Source organism: Bos mutus, chromosome 2 (genome assembly GCF_027580195.1).
Source record: "Bos mutus isolate GX-2022 chromosome 2, NWIPB_WYAK_1.1, whole genome shotgun sequence".
In the NCBI taxonomy this organism is placed as follows: Eukaryota; Metazoa; Chordata; class Mammalia; order Artiodactyla; family Bovidae; genus Bos; species Bos mutus.
The window spans coordinates 127,001,269-127,023,720 of NC_091618.1; the positions used below are offsets into that span (position 1 = coordinate 127,001,269).

A 22,452-nucleotide genomic window follows, 5' to 3' on the forward strand; every position below is an offset into this window, starting at 1 on the left:
GAGGAGGAAATGACAACTCACTTCGGTATTCTTGCCTGGGAAATCCCACGAACAGAGGAGCCTGGGGGCTACAGTCCAAGGGGTTGCAAAGAGTTGCATACAAATGAACATACACACATACACACATGCAGGTAACTGAGCAAAAATTGCACTGACTTGGGAAACATATATCTGATATTTTTACTATCAAAATATCAATCAATAGAAATAAAATTTATTTCAGTGAAAAAATAAAGATGGTGTGTTTATCAGTTCAGTTCAGTTCAGTCGCTCAGTCATGTCCGACTCTTTGCCACCCCATGAATCGCAGCATGCCATGCCTCCCTGTCCATCACCAACTCCCGGAGTTCACTCAGACTCAAGTCCATCAAGTCAGTGATGCCATCCAGCCATCTCATCCTCTGTCGTCCCCTTCTCCTCCTGCCCCAAATCCCTCCCAGCATCAGAGTCTTTTCCAATGAGTCAACTCTTCGCATGAGGTGGCCAAAGTATTGGAGTTTCAGCCTCAGCATCAGTCCTTCCAATGAACACCCAAGACTGATCTCCTTATGATGGACTGGTTGGATATCTTGCAGTCCAAGGGACTCTCAAGAGTCTTCTCCAACACCGAGGTTCAAAAGCATCAATTCTTTGGTGCTCAGCTTTCTTCACAGTCCAACTCTCACATCCATACATGACCACGGGAAAAACGATAGCCTTGACTAGACGGACCTTTGTTGGCAAAGTAATGTCTCTGCTTTTCAATATGTTACTAGGTTGGTAATAACTTTCCTTTCAAGGAGTAAGCGTCTTTTAATTTCATGGCTGCAACCATCATCTGCAGTGATTTTGGAGCCCAAAAAAGTAGTCTGCCACTGTTTCCACTGTTTCCCCGTCTATTTCCCATGAAGTGATGGGACCAGATGCCATGATCTTCGTTTTCTGAATGTTGAGCTTTAAGCCAACTTTTTCACTCTCCTCTTTCACTTTCATCAAGAGGCTTTTGAAGTTCCTCTTCACTTTCTCCCATAAGGGTGGTGTCATCTGCATATCTGAGGTTATTGATATTTCTCCCGCAATCTTGATTCCAGCTTGTGCTTCATCCAGCCCAGTGTTTCTCATGATGTACTCTGCATATAAGTTAAATAAGCAGGGTGACAATATACAGCCTTGACATACTCCTTTTCCTATTTGGAACCAGTCTGTTGTTCCATGTCCAGTTCTAACTGTTGCTTCCTGATCTGCATATAGGTTTCTCAAGAGGCAGGTCAGGTGGTCTGGTATTCCCATCTCTTCCAGAATTTTCCACAGTTTATTGTAATCCACACAGTCAAAGGCTTTGGCATACTCAATAAAGCAGAAATAGATGTTCTTTTGGAACTCTTGCTTTTTTGATGATCCAGCGGATGTTGGCAATTTGATCTCTGGTTCCTCTGCCTTTTCTAAAAGCAGTTTGAACATCTGGAAATTCACAGTTCACGTATTGCTGAAGCCTGGCTTGGAGAATTTTGAGCATTACTTTACTAGCGTGTGAGATGAGTGTAACTGTGCGGTAGTTTGAGCATTCTTTGGCATTGCCTTTCTTTGGGATTGGAATGAAAACTGACCTTTTCCAGTCCTGTGGCCACTGCTGAGTTTTCCAAATTTGCTGGCATATTGAGTGCAGCACTTTCAAAGCATCATCTTTTAGGATATGAAATAGCTCAACTGGAATTCCATCACCTCCACTAGCTTTGTTCGTAGTGATGCTCTCTAAGGCCCACTTGACTTCACATTCCAGGATGTCTGGCTCTAGGTGAGTGATCACACCATCGTGATTATCTGGGTCGTGAAGATCTTTTTTGGACAGTTCTTCTGTGTATTTTTGCCATCTCTTCTTAAATATCTTCTGCTTCTGTTAGGTCCATACCATTTCTGTCCTTTATCAGGCCCATCTTTGCATGAAATGTTCCCTTGTATCTTTAATTTTCTTGAAGAGATCTCTAGTCTTTCCCATTCTGTTGTTTTCCTCTATTTCTTTGCATTGATCACTGAGGAAGGCTTTCTTATCTCTCCTTGCTATTCTTTGGAATATATCTCTGCATTCAAATGAGAATATCTTTTCTTTTCTCCTTTGCTTTTCACTTCTTTTCTTTTCACAGCTATTTGTAAGGCCTCCTCAGACAGCCATTTTGCTTTTTTGCTTTTCTTTTCCATGGGGATGGTCTTTATCCCTGTCTCCTGTACAATGTCATGAACCTCCGTCCATAGTTCATCAGGCACTCTATCTATCAAATCTAGTCCCTTAAATCTATTTCTCACTTCCACTGTATAATCATAAGGGATTTGATATTTATGGTACCTCTATATCTCTACTTCTATTATCTGATTGGGTAAATAGATAGATGGATAGATATATAAATATAATTTCAGTTTTGTTTCTGGAAACTAGTTCTATTGCATTCTTTTTAATATTTTATGTTTCTTTTTATTCCAGTTATTTAAGAAATATGCCAAAAATGTATTATTTTTTGCTTTGTGAATAATAACACGTCAGATGATTGTGTGGAAAAAGATTTTTTTGGCTGTCAATTCAATTACTGAATCCTCTATTCTTAAAATGATAATTTTTTTTAAAGAAGCCTTTTCATAATGGAAGTTCAAAGCTAGTTAAGACCAATGCCCTCATTTTGTACATGAGGAAAAAGGAAATTCAGAATAGTGCAAAGACTAGATCCTTTCATTTATAATTCTATTGTTTTAGTCACTACATAGTCAGCCAAAACATACACTGGAATATTAAATAGAAAAAAAATACCTGTATCATTAATTGTCCTGTAGTTACTGAAAACAGTGAGTCAGTGGTACTTTAAATATTTTAATTTACAGCAATAAGCAAAGGTTAATCAGTTGATATTGTTTTAAAAATGATTAATCATAAGTATATTTTTATTTCAAAGGAACTCTGCATCCTTCAAAAGCTTTTTTAAAAGATGGATCAGTAGATATGCATAATGGCACGTACCCCAGCCAAGAAAATAATACCACATCAAGTGCTGCTTCTCTGCAAATACAGCCACTACAACAAGCGTGTGTAGGTAAATGCCTTCACAAAGCATCCAAAAGTAGTTACAGCCCATCAGGTAGAGATGGATGAACTGGGACACTTTACAGCTAACCTGTGAGGGGAAAAGAAAGTCATATATACGTTATACACACATACACACACATACACACATATGTATATGTCTGTGTTTTTTAGCTGTGCCACACACCTTGGGAGATCCTAGGTCCCTGACCAGGGATGGAATCTGGGCCCAAGCAGTGGAAACACAGGCATAACCCCTGGACCACCAAGGGAGTCCCAGAAGGCAATCAATATTTAGTTGTTTATAAATGAACATGTAAAGCAATATTCTAGTTTAGTTTAGTTGTACAGAAACACAGACTTTTCTCTCCTCTACACCAGATTTTTCCCACTAATGATTCAGATTTGTAAAGGCCAGTCTTCATTCCTATCTAATGGTGCCTCCTTAAAGGATTTAGCCACTGACTCCAGAGATTGATGATACATCTCCCAGGAAATATGCAAATTCCAAATTTACTACATTTAGTGGATGTGTATTTTCTTAATATTGTTCTAGCTATTGTGTAATTACAAGTAAAAAAGTTTACCCATGAATGACTTTATGTCTATTTTAACTATGTCATCATGAACTCCTTGATTGTTACATTCTATTGGAAAACTTGTAATAATGATATTCATAATTTTAAAAGCATTCATGAAAAGTGCCAAATACTTGAGGAAGCCCTGCATGCTACCAGTGTGTATGCTTATTAAATAATATCTACTTAACCCATTCTTTTTTTTAATTTAAATACAGGATTTGAGGATTTCATGTAGGTAAAAGAAGGAAACGCTATGCTTTTCCCTTCTCTTTTCCTGAGGTCTTCACTTTCTTTTTTTTTTTTTTTTTTACTCTTAAAGAGACAGGAAGAGATGTTTAAATATTGCATAAAGAAAACATAAAGGAGTAAAAGATATTATTTACTCCGTCAACAAGAGGAATACATTTAAAGCTCTCCCAGAAATACACAGCCAGTTACTACCATCAACTCCGATTTTCAGACTGGATCTCAAATAGTGTGTATTATCATTGTTTTTAGAATAAGAAGCTTTTTGCACTGAAAGGAAAACTGGAAATTAGATGCAGTAGAAAATAAATAGTAGATTATCATAGAATACTAGTAATAACATTAGTTAGTGCATTGAGCTGGCTTAAAAATATTTTTGTGTGTATTATTTTATGTAATCCCCAAAGTAATTCTGCGAGGCATGCTTTACATCACTAGTCACACATTTTATAGACAAAAAACTGAGTATTGAAGAAGTTAAATTATTTGCTAATATTCATACATCAATCAAAAACTACAAAAACATCAATCAAAGCTACACTTTGAACACAATTTTGTTTTCTCGATCAAATGTTATACCTTCTGACGGAGGATAATTAAAAAACTATTCTTTTATTAAATACATCTGCAATATGTAAATGTTCTCTCAAAAATATAGCTGAGTTATTTAACTACATACCTAGAAATAATAAGCCTCATATATAAAATTTTATTTGTATAGTTTTTAGATACACGTATCTAATTGGGACAATTCCCAGGTGGCTCAGTGGTAAAGAATCTGCCTCCCAATGCAGGAGACATGGGTTCAATCCCTGGGTCAGGAAGATCCCCTGGTGAAAGAAAGGACAACCCACTCCAGTATTCTTGCCTGGGATATCACATGGACAGAGGAGCTTGGCTGGCTACAGTCCATGGGGTCTCAAAGAGTCAGTCAGGAGTGAACCCACAGAACATACAATTGGGCTTCCAATTCCTGATTTCATTAAAAAATTAATCTACAAACTATTACGATAAAAAAGCATGCTGCAGAAAAACATTTTTATGACAGAACTGGAGTTATAAACAGATAATAAATTTTCCAAGAATATATTAAAAGTAACTACATTACATTTTGCAACTTATGTGTTAAACAGAACATCCTTGTATATAAGCATAATATTTAGAGTCTCTTTCTCTGAAGCTTTATGACAAAACTCTGAATCTCCTTGCTCTAGAGAAATGCACTCTAAAATGGCAGGATATTCGCCAATTTTTTTGTTTTGCTAATTATACTCCAGTGTTTTCTCACCCAGTGACTTTAGAGTGGAACATATACAAGATTAAGCAATCCGGATGCACATGTGCAAATAATGCAGGGAATTTTAGAATTTGCAAGTCACCCTAAAAGCACACATAAAACACATATGAGAAGATTGGTTATTGGCTCATCGTGTGAAAATTCCTTCCCTTCCTTCATTTCAAAAACTAGATAACTTAATCTTTAAAAAACTACTTTATGTATGCATATATACATATGCATACAAATCTACATCCAAAACTGTAGTATAGATGCTACAAATATTATAAAAGCAGGCAATTAAAAAACTCAAATTTATGATTGCTATTTATGCAGATATTTTAATTTAAATATAGCTTAAATGCCCATGGAGTTTTGCAGAAAATGTATATCTTTATATAAGTAAACGTCAGGTTATGTTTTTAAAATATAGTTTTTATGTTATGATAGTTTCTGTGCTTATTTTGTATGTCTTTTGATACTTATCATAAAACCTGTGCTTCCAAAGCGATTGTAGGGAACAGTTTATAAGGCTTGCTGAGGCTATTAGGATTGCGTAGAGTATTTTAAAACTTTTATGTTGGTAAAATTTAACATTATACACATATAAGTCATTTCTCCCCTGGTTTTATCAACTCTTTTAAATCAGCCTGATATCAAGCATATAATTTCCATTTTCCATTTTCATGTCCTGTCTTTTTCTAACTAGAGTTAGTTGCTTTGATTGATTTTTTTAAATGTGATTGAGTAAATATTATGTCCCACCAGCAGCAAGATTCTAACCATAAAATGAGGTGAAAACATGCAACGTATCGATAACTGAAACAAAGTATTTTTCCTTTTGCTGTTCAATATTTATACCTTGGGGAATATTGAGATACATTTACTTTTCTCAATTGGAATATAGCTACATATACATACTCTTTATGTGTCAGACATAAACTATGCATATATTAGTACTTAAACGTATACATATACATGTATGAACCCCTGCTCCCTACCTCTCCTATTTCTTCCCCATTAACCCCCGGAACTTAGACCTTATTTTACTTACAGGATTTGTGGCCACTAAGGCCTGGTTGTTGGCCACTGCAGTGAGATGAATGATGGTTATGACAGAATTACAAACGAAAGAGAAGAACAAATTTTTGTGCAAGGTAATCCTTTGGCAACTTAGGCTCCTAAAAGGCAAGAGAAAGCAAAGTGTGTTGACGTCATAAAATGTTTCTACATTTTGTGTTAACAATCATTCAAATGAGATACATTCACAATTCATAGCAGCTGCTCCAAATTTGGAAGGAGTATTTTTTTTCCTCAAGATTTACTCATCTTAAAATCTTAATTAGGGAAAACCTAAAATTGCTTAAAACATAGAGACACATGAGTTGGTTCAGTACAGGTAGACATATATAAGGACAGGAAATTTGTACAAGGCCTCTACATAAATTTCTTCCCTTAATCTCTCATCATGATTAATATTCTAATTCATTCTGAAGATGTAGAAACTCATATTTAGTGTAGGTAACTGATCAAAAATCATGCAGCTAATTAATTTGAAACTTTGAATTTGTCATCAAACCTCACATAGATAAGGCTCTTTTCATTATGCCACATAGGCAGTTCTATTTATATAGTCTTTTTATGGTTATTTATGGTTCTGTTTGTATACCTCCTGTATGGTAGCAGTGATTATGTAGACCAATCATGAGAAAAATAACATTGTATTTAGAAGAGACGAGTTTTTGCCATACATTGACATGAATCAGTCACAGGTATACATGTGTCTCCCCATCCTGAACCCCAAACCAGCACAATATTATAAAGTAATTAGCTTCAACTAAGACAAATAAATTTAAAATAAAAAAAGAAGAAATGAGTTGATAAAAATATAGATTTAGCAACCAATGAGATTAGGTCAGCTTTACCGATTTTTTTTTTAATTGGCCTAGCCATAGGTAAGACATAAAAAAGATTACCTCCTTTTACTGCAAGTTCTCATGTGTAAAACAAAATTTAAAAACTGGCTAGATGGAGTTCATATAGAAATAGATTTCAGGAGCAGACGTCATTAATGACAAGTACTGCTGCTCTTTAGCTTGAATTCACATCTGCTCTATAAGCTTGTATATGGCTGCCTTACCTATGATCAAATACCATCTAAGTACTACCTCTTTTATGAAGGATTATTATGGGTAAAGTTTTAAAATAATAGACAAGATTCCACTAGAAACTGAATACTTAATATCAAAACAGAGCATATATGTAGGAAGACATGAGAAATTATTTCATTAGAAAGACTTAAAGCTCATTTTCATTTTTATACAATTATGCAATTAAGATGATCAACCTAGATAATCCACCCTATATAACTCAAGCCAATGACTTCTACTTTGGAAACTTTAAGAAGGTTTTAACTATCACTTTATATTAAATAGACTGTGTTCCCAGGATATTATAGTTAGGCTGAGATGCCAAGGTTCTTTTCTATATTTTAAAATGCAAAATTTAAGCTATATTGTCTCTGAAATCTCTTGCAGCTATAAGTTTATGATCCTATGTATCATTCTAGTAATTTAAAGGATTTGAAAGTAAATCCAATCCAAATCAAGATTTATGGAATTTCAATGCATGCCTTTCACAGAAGTGAGTGCTCTCAGGGAAACTTCTCTGAAAGGTTTCATAAACAAGATGGCCCACAGATCAATCACTGTGTGTGAGACAGTCACAGACCTACAACTGTGGAGTCCGTCTGGAGTCCATCAAAACAGAAGCAGCTGAGCGCTGCTGGTGTTTGCATATTAGAGAGTCCTTAATTTGACTTGACTTTGCAATGCACGATAGTAGTGGGAAGCAGACAGGGATCAAGGAACAGTGTAAAAATGATACTCTAAAGAGAAGAACACTCTTTGAAAGCTAAGGAGTGGCATGAGTCCTGCTATTTCAGTGAAGACATCACTGGGGCAAAGACGGCTCTATTCTTGAGAAAAATGCCACAGCAGTGACGAGTGTTTTGTGTTCAGTGAGAGTGAAGAGAATTGATGAATATGAGGAGAAGTCTAACAAAAATATTCTTTTCAAATCATTTATGCACATTATGTGTAGTTTACTTCTCTTAATTTAGAACTCTTCTATGCTGAAAATTATGAACACAAAGAATTTGTCCACATGGTCTTATTTTTAAATGCCTGTCTTGAGTTTACCCTGTGTCTATGGAATACCAACTATTATTTAGGGAAAGACTGCTTACCCATGCAAATATAAAATGCCCGTGCTCTTTTTTAGTAACAGAATTTAGATAACTCAGCTACCATCATGGGAAAAAAATGTTTTCCTTAACTGGGTTGTTTTGCCCTTTTCTGCTGAACACACTTATATCCAGGCCATTGGTTAAGATATATATATATATATATAAACAAAATTTCATAGTTTTCAAATTATGACCAAAAGAGTAGGAGGGTTTGCTTAGACAGCATCAGAAATATTTTTTTTAGGAACTAAATTGGAATGAATGAAAACAAACATTAAAAAAGGTTTTCAAAAATAGCTATTCATGATAGAAGTAGGAGCTGAAAGATATGAGCTGAGGAACATAAAGCAAACAGCATTTATAACTGTTGATGTTTATAGCATTCACATGTGAAAAGTGAAAGTAATAAAATAAAATGCCAACTGCAGTTAGTTGGAAAACAAATTTAATTTTTCATGTGTTCATTTAAATTTCCTTCTTTTCTCTATGATAGTTTGTATTTCTGTTTCTCTGAGAATTCCCACTTTGCTAATGACTCTACTACCTCAATCTAGCTTGAAAGTTAAAAAGTTTAAAATGAGCTGCTGGTATCTATTCTTGTTTAAAATTGTGATTATTGTGAATACAGACCAAAAAAAAAAAACATGTTTCTTATTCTTTTACTATGTGATAAAAGAATATACCGCATTTCCCTCTAGACCCATAGGGGGCTTCCCCAACGGCTCAGCAGTAAAGAATTCATCTGTACTGCAGGAGACTCAGGAGACATGGCTTCAGTCCCTGGGTTGGGAAGATCTCCTGGAGGAACGCATGGCAACCCACTCCAGTATTCTTGCCTGGAGAATCCCATGGACAGAGGAGACTAGTGGGCTACAGTCCATAGAGTCTCAAAGTGTCAGACACAACTGAGTGACTAAGCACAATACCATAGTATGGGAAAAATTTTGAAATGATAGAATGAAACTCTGCTGTAAATGAATTATTGAAATCAAAGCCAAATACTTGAGAGGACACATGAAATCATTTCAATAGACACGTAAAGCTTACTTTGAATGTTTTACAAAATTATGTTAATAATATGGTCAACATGATAACCTGCCATATATAACTCAAACCATATACTTCTGTTTTAGAAATCCTGATATTCTATTTACTCTCTGTATTGTTGTTACATAGTGAACCATTGCCAAATCATTTTCAGTTTGTTTTGTATAAAATATGCCCTACTATCCATAACATTAGCCTATAGCTTTGGTTTCTTCTATTTCTTCCTCCAGGTTCTGTGCAACTTAAATGTAGACAAATGCTATCTGACATGATTTATATCAATGTCTAGTAGTAAAAATGGTTCACATTTTTCTAGTGATGCATACTATTTTCTTTTAAAATCATTCATTAATACATATACATACATTAGGCCAAATAAAATCAACTTGAAAATAAAAACCAAAATACGTATTTGGCAAAATAGTTGGGTATTTTTTCAAATGCTAACCTGCAACCAATATAACGTATTCCAAATTTTTAAATGTGATTATTTAACTCTTTTATCTCTCTCTCTCTATATATATATATAAAGTGTTTATATATATATATATATATATATATATATATATATATATATAAAAAAAACTGGCTTAGAGATTGTTTTATGAAAATCTCTGCTGCTTTCTTTAAATGTTATCCTAGTATAACCACAGAATAGAAAATGTGGTTTGTGGGTCTGGATTGTTTCCATTTCATATTCTTTACATATAATTATTTCAGAACACTACTTCAATATGCACTTTTGACAGAGTTATATGCACTAAGTTATATGCACATATGCACTAAGCAGAGTTATAGAGGCAGTTGGCATAAGTGTGTCAACAAATCCATTATACACCATGTGTAATGGAACCATGCCTTTCAATGCTCTCTTGGATCAACTAGAAGCAGGTAACATCAAGTCAGAGTGGCTTTTGAAGCCTGACCTGAGATTAAATCTGGACTGTGCCACCTACTGAAAGTGTGACTTTGGACAAGTCATTTAAAATCCATAATCTTCTGTTTCTGTTTCTTTTCCTTTTCTATAATATAGAATAACAATAGCACTACATAGGATTGATTGGAAGGTTAAATGAGTTAAATCATGTCTAGTGCTTAGTATAATATCTAACCTATAGTGAATATTCCAAGTTAGGTTAACTATTATTTTTAACATAGGTTTTCATATGGCTAATTTTAATTAAATTCTCTAATAGTTTTCTCTCACAAATAATAAAACAGCATCATTTTGTTTGAGAAACATAAAACTACCCATGTTTTAAGTAATGCAATAAAATGGTGTATTTTCACCTTTTTATTAAAAACACAAGAATTTAGCATCAGAAAAACAATTTCCATGTGACAAAGGGCAATGGGTCAAGCAACCTAAATTTTCTTCCTTAGGAATTTTATCCTTGCTAGCATTGTCTGCAAATTACCACTTTCCTTATGATGCTGACCCCAGGTATCATGCTGTTCTATAGTCAAAGTTATTGTTGTCACAGTATGAACAAAATACTTGCCTTTGTTTCCCATTTTGTGTGTGTGTGTGTGTGTGGTTTCTTTTTGATTGTTTTTTAATCTCAGTTTTATTTATTTATTTATTTAACTGTACAATATTGTATTGGTTTTGCCATACATTGACTTGAATCCGCCATGAGTGTACATGTGTTCCCCATCCTGAACCTCCCTCCCACCTCCCTCCCCATCCCATCCTTCTGGGTCCTACCAGTGCACTAGCCTCGAGCACCCTGTATCATGCATCGAACCTGGACTGGCAATTTGTTTCACATGTGATAATTTACATGTTTCAATGCCATTCTCCCGTATCATCCCACCCTCGTCCTTTCCTACAGAGTCCAAAAGACTGTTCAATACATCTGTGTCTCTTTTTCTGTCTTGCATAAAGGGTTATCGTTACCATCTTTCTAAATTCCATATATATGCATTAGTATACTGTATTGGTGTTTTTCTTTCTGGCTTACTTCACTCTGTATAATAGGCTCCAGTTTCATCCACCTCATTAGAACTGATTCAAATGTATTTCTTTTTAATGGCTGAGTAATATTCCATTGTGTATATGTACCACAGCGTTCTTGGTTTTATGAGATAGAAATTTCCAAACTACTGTACTCAGTGCTAATCCTGAGCAGAACTATTCATGGAAGAAGAAAATACAAGCAATGAAAGAATCGCCACTCTACGGTGTACTGCTTCTTTATGCTAATTTATCTAATTTAATTTCCCAAATGCTCAGCTTTTCCCACAAGAAAACACAAACCATGTATCTGAAAGGAAAGCCTGTGCCGATCAAAATAGTGCCAAAAACAACAGGAAGAAAGCAATAAATATATGCAAAGAATAAGCAGTATGGCTACTTTTTGTCTATTGTATACAGAACCTTGAGTTGATGGAATTACTTGGTTATATATGACACAAAGTAGACATAACCGCTAGCATTAACTCTCTTTGGAGGCTGCTGGTGATCCATTTGGCCAGATTTAGAAAGAGTCCAAGAGTGTTTCAACCAAGGTGCCCAATGAAGTCCTGCTAGAGAGGTCTCCATCACGGGCCCTCCTCCCATGCCTTTCAAGATTGTTCATTTAGTGTTACATGTAAGTACAGGCTGCATAAGGAATAGACATGCTCATTTTATGTAGCCAAATAGTTTGTTCTGAAGTGCCCCAGTGTAAATGGACTTCCTGGTCTCCTAGTGGGCAGAGAATTAGAGAAGAAATAGTCTGGCCTTCTAAATGCCTGTGATTCTTGCACAATCTCCTGCCCCTCAAAACAAAAAAACAAGCAAAACCGAAAAAGACCCACAAAACTGCAAAAATAAAAATCAAACCAAAAACAACCCTTTTAGAGATAAAACTCATAATAACAGCAGACATCATAATATAGGAGCCTTTACAATATTCCAGTCACAGAGATGAGTACTTTACATTCATTATCTAATTTAACAATCCCTTGAAAATATCATTATCCCTTAATAAAATTAAGGTAAGTTGCTCCAGGTCACAATCTTATTGAGTCTCTTAATATTCATTTAGTTATTTACAACTATTTTTGATGCATAAAATATATTTTTTGTGCACAGTTTCTAGATAACCAGGGAAGCAGTTGTGAACAATATAGAGCAAGATCCTGATCTCCTGTTACTCATGGGACAGCGGAGGGTAAATGGGTATACATACATTCAGTTCAGTTCAGTCACTCAGTCGTGTCTGACTCTTTGCGAACCCGTGAAAAGCAGCATGCCAGGTCTCCCTACCCATCACCAACTCCCCGAGTCCACCCAAACCCATGTCCATCGAGTCAGTGATGCCATCCAACCATCACATTCTCTGTCGTCCCCTTCTCCTCCTACCTTCAATCTTTCCCAGCATCAGGGGTTTTTCAAATGAGTCGGCTCTTCGCATCAGGTGGTCCAAGTAATGGAGTTTCAGCTTCAACATCAGTCCTTCCAATGAACACCCAGGGCCAATCTTTAGGATGGACTGGTTGGATCTCCTTGCAGTCCAAAGGACTCTCAAGAGTCTTCTCCAACAGCACAGTTCAAAAGCATCAATTTTTCTGTGCTCAGCTTTCTTTATAGTCCAACTCTCACAGCCATACATGACCATTGGAAAAACCACAGCCTTGACTAGATGGACCTTGTTGACAAAGTAATGTATCTGCTTTTTAATATGCTGTCTAGGTTGGTCATAACTTTCCTTCCAAGGAGTAAGCATTTTATAATTTCATGGCTGCAATCACCATTTGCATTACATAATGCAATTCTAGGTAGCATTATATGCTTTTTAGAAGTTAAAATAGGATTATGAGATTGATAAAGACTGTACCTTTTTATACAGTTCATAAGGTTCTAAAAGCAAGGATACTGGGGTGGTTTGCCATTTCCTCCTCCAGTATAATGTCTCTGCTTTTCAACACACTATCTAGGTTTGTCATAGCTTTCCTGTGAAGAAGCAATCGTCTTATGGTTTCATGGCTGCAGTCACCTTGTGCAGTGATTTTGGAGTCCAAGAAGAGGAAATCTGTCACTACTTCCACTTTTCCTCTTCTGTTTGCTATGCAGTAATGGGGGCGGATGCCATGATTTTATTTTTTTTAATATTTAGTCTTAAGCCGGCTCTTTCAGTTTTCTTCTTCACCCTCATCAAGGGGCTCTTTAGTTCCTCTTTGCTTTCTGTCATTAAAGTGGTATCATCCACATATCTGAAGTTGTTGATGTTTCTCCTGCCTATCTTGATTCCAGCTTGTAACCCATCTAACCTGGCTTGTCTCATGATGTGATGAGTGTACAGGTTAACCAAACAGGTGACAGCAGACAGTCCTGTTGTATTCCTTTCTCCATCTTGAACCTATCAGTTGTTCCATACAGGGCTCTGACCGTTGCTTCCTGACTTACATACAGGTTTCTCAGGAGACTGGTAAGATGGTCTGGTATTTCCATCTCTCTGAGTTTTCCACAGTTTGTCATGATCCACACAGTCAAAAGGGTTAGTGTAGTTGATGAAACAGAGATTGGTGTTTTTCTGAAATTCCCTTTCTTTCTCTATAATCCAGCGAATGTTGGCAATTTGATTTCTAGTTCCTCTTCCTTTTTTAAACCGAGCTTGGACATCTGGAAGTTCCTGGTTTGCATAAGTTAAAAGACCTTCCTAGCATGGGAGATGAGTGCGATTGTCTGATGGTTAGCACATTCTTTGGTACTATGCTTCTTAGGAACTGAGATGAGGATTGACCTTTTCCAGTCATGTGGCCACTGCTGGGTCTTCCAGATTTGCTGACACAATGAATGCAAAACCTTGATGGGATTATCCTTTAAGGATTTGAATTGTTCTGCTGGAATTTCATTGTATCCACTAGCCTTATTAACAGCAGTGCTTCTTCCCAGTGGTCATGTATGGTTGTGAGAGCTGGACTGTAAGGAAGGCAGAATGCCAAAGAATTGATGCCTTTGAACTGTGGTGCTGGGGAAAACTGAATGTCCCTTGGACAGCTTGGAGATCAAACCAATCAATCTTAAGGGAGATCAACTCTGAATATTCACTGGAAAGACTGATGCTGAAGCTGAATCTCCAGTATTTTTGTCATCTGATGCAAACAGACAACTCATTGAAAAAGTCCCTGATCCTGGGAAAGATTGAGGGCAGAAGGAGAAGAGGGCATCAGAGGATGAGATGGCTGGATGGTATCACCAATGCAATGAACATGAACTTGGGCAAACTCCAGGAGATGGTGAGGGACAGGGAGACCTGGCATGCTTCAGTCCCAGAGGTCACAAAGAGTCTGACATGATGGGGCAACTGAACAATAAAGACTATGGCCAGAGTGAGGGATATACTAAAGATAGAACTGAAACTGGAGAAGATAGGCGAGAAAAACTTTCCAAACAGAGAAGGCATCTGAATCGAACTTTTTTGTTTGTTTTACAAAGTTAAAGCTTAAGGTTTTTGAGCAGTAAAAAGGACAGAAAATGTGAAGAAAGCACAAAGAAAAACCCCACACTGTTTTTTTAATTTTTATATTAAAATTAGGAAAATTAAATTCAAACAGCATAAGTTACTAAATGACTTTTTGATTCTGCAGCTCATACTTTTATGTTACGTCTTAATGTTCCATCAGCAAATGCTAACTGGATAAGTAATATCCAATCATCCTTGGGTTTTGTTTTTCCTAACTACTAAGAAGATGCTATAGATGGAAGGGCTTATTTTGCTTTCTCTTGGTATCTAGTCATATCAGTGAATATGGTCAAGGAAAGTCAACAAGAGTAGAAGGTTTGTTGTTGTTTAGTCACTAAGTCATATCCAACTCTTTGTGGACTGTTGTTAAATGGACTGTAGCCTGCCAAGCTCCTCTGTCCATGAGATTTTCCATAGACAGAATACTGGAGTGGGTTGCCATTACCTTCTTCAAGGGATCTTCCTGACCCAGAATTGAAGCTGCATCTCCACTGGCAGGAGGATTCATTACCACTGAGCCAAATGAGATTGCAAATCATATTACAATTTGGGGAAGAAAGATGTTACTTATGTGCCTTCTATTTCAAATTATGAAGTTTTAATCCATTCAAATAACAGTCTAGTTTTTGTACCAAGCAGCGGGTCATTTGCATTCTTAGAACAATTTATCATTTTGTTCCCATGAAAATTTACTTATTCTTAAATAGTAATTATGTTTGAATATACTTTATAAATACACTTATAAATTGTTTCATATTTATAAAAAATATCAACATAAATGTTATCTTTAATATATAGTTGTAGTTTAAATAATAAATTTACTCTTTAAAAAAGTCCAAATTCTTTAATTCAGTTATTTACTTTCTATTTCCATACTTGGACTCCTCTATAAATTAGTACTAGCAATTACGTTATAGAGGAACTGGTTTTTGTTAGAGTAAATCCATTACTTCTTGTAACAGTTTGTCCATATTTAAATCTGATACTCTAATGTGGAAATGCAATGCTTTTATTATATAATTACACTGGACATATTTAAAAACCTTTCCAGCCAAGACTAACATTACTAAATAGGAATATTTCACCTCTCATTACATTCATTTCGAGAGGGAAGTATTTTTCAGCACATTGATTAAATTAATTAATTTGGAAATGGACTCACTGAGCATGCCCTAATAAAACATTATACGAAAAACCATTTAATTTAACAACATCCAGTGTTAAGCTGAAAGAAGCCTAGGATACATACAATAGAATAGAATGCATCTCAGAACTGTAGGCACAACAAATTAACAATGAATACACTCTTATCACAAGAGTGGAGAAAACAAGGATGGTCCTGGGCAGGCACTCAGAGGGGTGTTACTCAAGGACTACTACATGTCTATTTCTGGACTCAGCCACTGTCAAACTTCATTTTTTTTAATTTTAAATTATTTTAACTAGAGGCTGATTACTTTACAATATTGTGGTGGTTTTTGCCATACATTGACATGAATCAGCCACGGGTGTGCATGTGCTCCCCATCCTGAACCCCACTTCCACCTCCCTCCCCATCCCATCCCTCAGGGTCATCCCAGTGCACCGGCCCTGAGTGCCCTGTCTCACATCGAACCTGGACTGGCGATCTATTTCACATATGATAATATACATGATTCAATGCTATTCTCTCAAATCATCCCAGCCTCGCCTTCTCCCACAGAATCCAAAAGTCTGTTCTTTACATCTGTGTCTCTTTTGCTGTCTTGCATATAGGGTCATCATTATCATCTTTCTAAATTCCATATATATGCATTAATATACTGTATTGGTGTTTTTCTTTCTGACTTACTTTACTCTGTATAATAGACTTCTAAACAGTGCCGTTTTTCCAGATTTTCCACAACCTATTTAAGCCATAGTTCTGATTTGTAAAAACAGGTACATCAGTTTACAGATTGTAGAAGACTCTCTTTTCTCTGTTTCAATGTAGGGTTTCTTTAAATAGTTAGCTTTGTTCAAAACCAATTTAAAGATTCAGTCATAAATAGTTTTCAGGTGAAAAATTACAGCTTAAAGAGGAAAACCATATTTGTTCAAATTTCAAGAGATATATGAAGAAACTGGAAATGAGATAAAGGTTCACAATATTGATTGAATATTTTCATATATGATAAAAAAAAGGTGAGCATTTGTGACACTTGCCCTGAAAGAAGAAATGTAAGCATTAAAGGATTGTTTTATTAAGCTGAGAAAGCTTTGGTCTATCAACTGGATAGATTTTTTTTTTTTTTTTGCTGAATTTTATTCAAGACATTATCTCAATTACCTAGAAATGATATCATTGTCTATATAGGTGCAAATATGCAACTTGGCTTTAAAATTATTTAGAAGCACTCCCTGAAATGTCAGCAAAATTAAGATGATTTAAAAAAAAGCTACCTTTTTCCACATGCAAGTTTCATGTGCTCTTTTATTTCCTTTGTCTAAGTTAAACATAACAGCAAGATTTTCTATGCTCTCAGATATTAAACAGTAATTAAAATTTAATTTATAGCTAATTCCAGTAAAGCTTATTTATTTTTTTATCTAAAGGGTTCTGCTTTGTTTTTCCAAGGATCATTATGAGTAAGAGCCTCTCAGGGCTTGGCAAATCCTAAAGTTCTGTCTCTCTCTCTTCCCCTCCCTTTCTGTTTCCTTTCTTTTTATCTCCCATTCTCTTTGCTTTAATTGACTCTAATATAAAACTGAAGTATATCTGGTAAATAGTGTTTCATGTTCTCTGTTTCTAATTTAAAGCATGGCCAAGTAGTAGACCTTTCTTTTTTCTCTCTAAATAAAAAGTAACAAACAGCACCCTAAATCAACTTTTTTGTCCAGTCTTGGTTTTTATTAGGATGGACCAGTGACCTTCAATTAACAAACGAAAAATAAAAAGCTGCCTCTACCCTCTACTAAGCAAGAATGACTGCAGTTTGAGGAGCTGGGTTCAGAAGCAGAAGTGAGCTATTGATAGATTTTTGTACACACAATGATTTCATGTGAAACATCAGCTCCCCAGGGAATTGTTTCCAGGTTAGTTGGAAAAAAGCAAAGATTTCTATTGCCCCTGACTGCATGAACACGCTTTATTAACTATTCAGTTAAGCATTTTCTGAGATGTCCTTGGTCTTCTTTGGATCTAGCTGCAGGGTATCCTCTATTATTGTACACAGATACTTCTACTGGTTAGAATTGTAGAGTCTTAGTCTAATGCCTTTCTTTGTTGATGGAGACAACAGAGGCCAGACAAATTCAAGGGACTTGTCCAAGGTCACAGATAAGTCATGGGAAAATGCATCCTACAAAAATGTTTCCAAATCCATTCATGTCTTCATTCCTTAAAAATATGTTAAGTGCCTACTATGCACAAGATTAGATACTAAGCCCTGGAACATGTAAAGAAACAAGCAGTGATGACTCCTGCTCTCATGGCGCTAACTTTGTCATGTCCTTTACATTATTTCTTATTTTAGCACACAGTTGTTTTGTGTTGATAGTGGCTTTTCCTATTTTAATAGATAGTTCTGGGGAGTATGTAATAAGAATGCATTAAAATCAAAGACTACAAATTCAAGTACTGAGTCAGCTATGTGGTATATTGTGGACATAGAGTTTTATTATTTTCAACTAATTTATTAATACTTAATCACAATTTTTACTGATATAATTATACAAAGAACTGTTCATTTATTGTGTATTGATTTTGAGGTCATCATCAAAAAAGAAAGAGAATTTGAGAAAAACATCTACTTCTACTGTATTGACTATGGCAAAGACTTTGACTGTGTGGATCACAACAAACTATGGAAAATTCTGAAAGAGATGGGAATACCAGGCCACTTTACCTGCCTCCTGAGAAATCTGTATGAAGGTTGAGAAGCAACAGTTAGAACTGGACATGGAACAACAGACCGGTTCCAAATCAGGAAAGGAGTATGTCAAGGCTGTATATTGTCATCCTGCTTATTCAACTTATATGCAGAGTACATCATGCAAAATGCCAGACTGGATGAAGCACAAGCTGGAATCAAGACTGCCAAGAGAAATATCAATAACCTCAGATACGCAGATGACACCACTCTTATGGCAGAAAGCAAAGAAGAATTACAGAACCTCTTGATAAAAGTGAAAGAGGAGAGTGAAAAAGTTGGCTTAAAACTCAACGTTCAGAAAACTAAGATCATGGCATCCAGTATCATCACCTCATGACAATAGCTGGGGAAACAATGGAAACAGTGACAGACTTTATTTTCTCGGGCTCCAAAATCACTGCAGATGGTGATTGCAGCCATGAAATTAAAAAATGCTTGCTCTTTGGACAGCATATTAAAAAGAAGAGACAGTACTATGTCAACAAAGGTCCGTCCAGTCAAACTATGGTTTTTCCAGTAGTCATGTATGGATGTGAGAACTGGACTATAAAGAAAGCTGAGTGCTGGAGTATTGATGATTTTGAACTGTGCTGTTGGAGAAGAATCTTGAGAGTCCCTTGGATTTTAAAAGATCAAATCAGTCAATCCTAAAGAAAATCAGTCCTGAATATTCATTGGAAAGAGTGATGCTGAAGCTGAAACTCCAATACTTTGGCCACCTGCCACAAAGAACTGACTCAGTGGAAAAGATCCTGATGATGGGAAAGATTGAAGGCAGGAGGAGAAGGGGTCGACAGAGGATGAGATGGTTGGATGGTATCACCGACTCTATGGATGTGAGTTTGAGTCAGCTCCGGGAGTTGGTGATGGACAGGGTAGCTGGGCATGCTGCAATCCATGGGGTAGCAAAATGTCGTACATGACTGAGCAACCGAACTGAACTGAACTATTATATAGATATAATATTAGATGACTAAGTAAGTATAATCTACATGCGTACATGATTGATACAGTCTAAGGGCAAAATTTGTTCCTTTTACCATTTATTGGAATATCACTACATGCCAAGTACTTTCTGAATCTTTTCTGCCAATATTTCAAATAATGATATGACTCATTATAAGGAAACAGGCTAACTGAAAAGCATAAATCAGAATAAGTCCATACTATTAGTAAATGTGAGATGGTAAGATTTGCATCTATCCCATTTTTTAAATTACTGTATTTTACTATCCATTAAAATTGTGGCTGAAATCAAGTATATTGCACTAACTCATCATTAAAGAATCTTTTTTACCATTGCTAGCTTGATAGGGGTTGCATTGAATCTATAGATTGCTTTGCGTAGCATACTCATTTTCACTATATTGATTCTTCCAATCCATGAACATGATATATTTCTCCATCTATTTGTGTCATCTTTGATTTCTTTCATCAGTGTTTTATGGTTTTCTATATATAGGTCTTTTATTTCTTTAGGTAGATTTATTCCTAAGTATTTTATTATTTTCGTTGCAATGGTGAATGGAATTGTTTCCTTAACTTCTCTTTCTGTTTTCTCATTGTCAGTGTATAGGAATGCAAGGGATTTCTGTGTGTTAATTTTATATCCTGCAACTTTACTGTATTCATTGATTAGCTCTAGTTATTTTCTGGTGGAGTCTTTAGGGTTTTCTATGTAGAGGACTGTGTCATCTGTAAACAGTGAGAGTTTTACTTCTTCTTTTCCAATCTAGATTCCTTTTATTTCTTTTTCTGCTCTGATTTCTGTGGCCAAAACTTCCAAAACTATGTTGAATAGCAGTGGTGAGAGAGAGCACCCTTGTCTTGTTTTTGATTTTAGGGGAAATGCTTTCAAATTTTTACCATTGAGGATAATGTTTGCTGTGGGTTAATCATATATGGCTTTTATTATGTTGAGATATGTTCCTTCTATGCTTGCTTTCTGGAGGGTTTTTATCATAAATGGATGTTGAATTTTGTCAAAGACTTTCTCTGCATCTATTGATATAATCTTGTGGTTTTTATCTATTAATTTGTTAATGTGATGTATCACATTGATTGATTTGTGAATATTGAAGAATCCTTGCATCCCTGGGATAAAGCCCACTTGGTCATGACGTATGATCTTTTTAACATGTTGTTGGATTCTGTTTGCTAGAATTTTGTTAAGGATTTTTGCATCTATGTTCATCAGTGATATTGGCCTGTAGTTTTCTTTTTTTGTGGCATCTTTGTCTGGTTTTGGTATTAGGGTGATGGTGGCCTCATAGAATGAGTTTGGAAGTTTACCTTCCAATTAGAACAAATAATATCACAATTTGTATGGAATTACAAAAAGAAATGTCGAAGAGCCAAAGCAATCTTGAGAAACAATGGAACTGGAGGAATCAACCTGCCTGACTTCAGGCTCTACTACAAAGCAACAGTCATCAAGACAGTATGGTACTGGCACAAAGACAGGAACATAGATCGATGGAACAAAATAGAAAGCCCAGAGGTATATCCACACACCTATGGACACCTTATCTGTCACAAAGGAGGCAAGAATATAGAATAGAGAAAAGACAATCTCTTTAACAAGTGGTGCTGGGAAAACTGGTCAACCACATGTAAAAGAATGAAACTACAACACTTTCTAACACCATACACAAAAATAAACTAAAATGGATTAAAGATCTAAATGTAAGACCAGAAACTATAAAACTACTTGAGGAAAACATAGGCAAAACACTCTCTGACATTAATCATAGCAGGATTCTCTATGACCCACCTTCCAGAGTAATGGAAATAGAAGAAAAAATAATTAAATGGGACCTAATTAAACTTAAAAGCTTTTGCACAAGGAAGGAAACTATAATCAAGGTGAAAAGACAGCCTTCAGAATGGGAGAAAATAATAGCAAATGAAGATAAAAATAGCAAATAAATAGCAACTGACAAAGAATTAATTTCAAAAATATACAACCAACACCTGCAGTTCAATTCCAGAAAAATAAGCAATCCAATCAAAAAATGGGCCAAAGAACTAAACAGACATTCCTCCAAAGAAGACATCCAGATGCCTAACAAACACATGAAAAGATGCTCAACATCACTCATTATCAGAGAAATGCAAATCAAAACCACAATGAGGTACCATCTCACCCCAGTCAGAATGGCTGCTATCAAAAAGTCTATAAACAATAAATGCTGGACAGGGTGCGGAGAAAAAGGAACCCTCTTACACTGTTGGTGGGAATGCAAACTAGTACAGTCACTATGGAGAACAGTGCGGAGATTCCTTAAAAAACTGGAAATAGAACTGCCATATGACTCAGCAATCCCACTACTGGGCATACACACTGAGGAAACCAAAATTGAAAGAGACACGTGTACCCCAATGTTCATCGCAGCACTGTTTACAATAGCCAGGACATGGAAGCAACCTAGATGTCCATCCAGATGAATGGATAAGAAAGCTGTGGTACATATACACAATGGAATATTACTCAGCTATTAGAAAGAATGCATTTGAATCAGTTCTAATGAGGTGGATGAAACTGGAGCCTATTATACAGAGTGAAGTAAGTCAGAAATAAAAACACCAATACAGTGTATTAATGCATATATATGGAATTTAGAAAGATGGTAATGATGAGCCTATATGCGAGACAGCACAAGA

General features: G+C 35.8%; 1 protein-coding gene across 2 annotated transcripts in view; it reads right to left on the bottom strand.

Annotated features, from left to right (window-relative positions):
• Positions 1 to 22,452, bottom strand: part of CALCRL (calcitonin receptor like receptor) — a 128,201-nt gene that overhangs the window by 12,565 nt on the left and 93,184 nt on the right. For both annotated transcript variants that reach the window (XM_005889545.3, XM_070359349.1), the window contains 2 exons: positions 6,204 to 6,330; positions 2,984 to 3,137 (listed from right to left, as the gene is read on the bottom strand). In XM_005889545.3, coding sequence (XP_005889607.1) covers positions 2,984 to 3,137; positions 6,204 to 6,330 — 281 coding nt within the window. The remainder of the gene's footprint in view (positions 1 to 2,983; positions 3,138 to 6,203; positions 6,331 to 22,452) is intronic.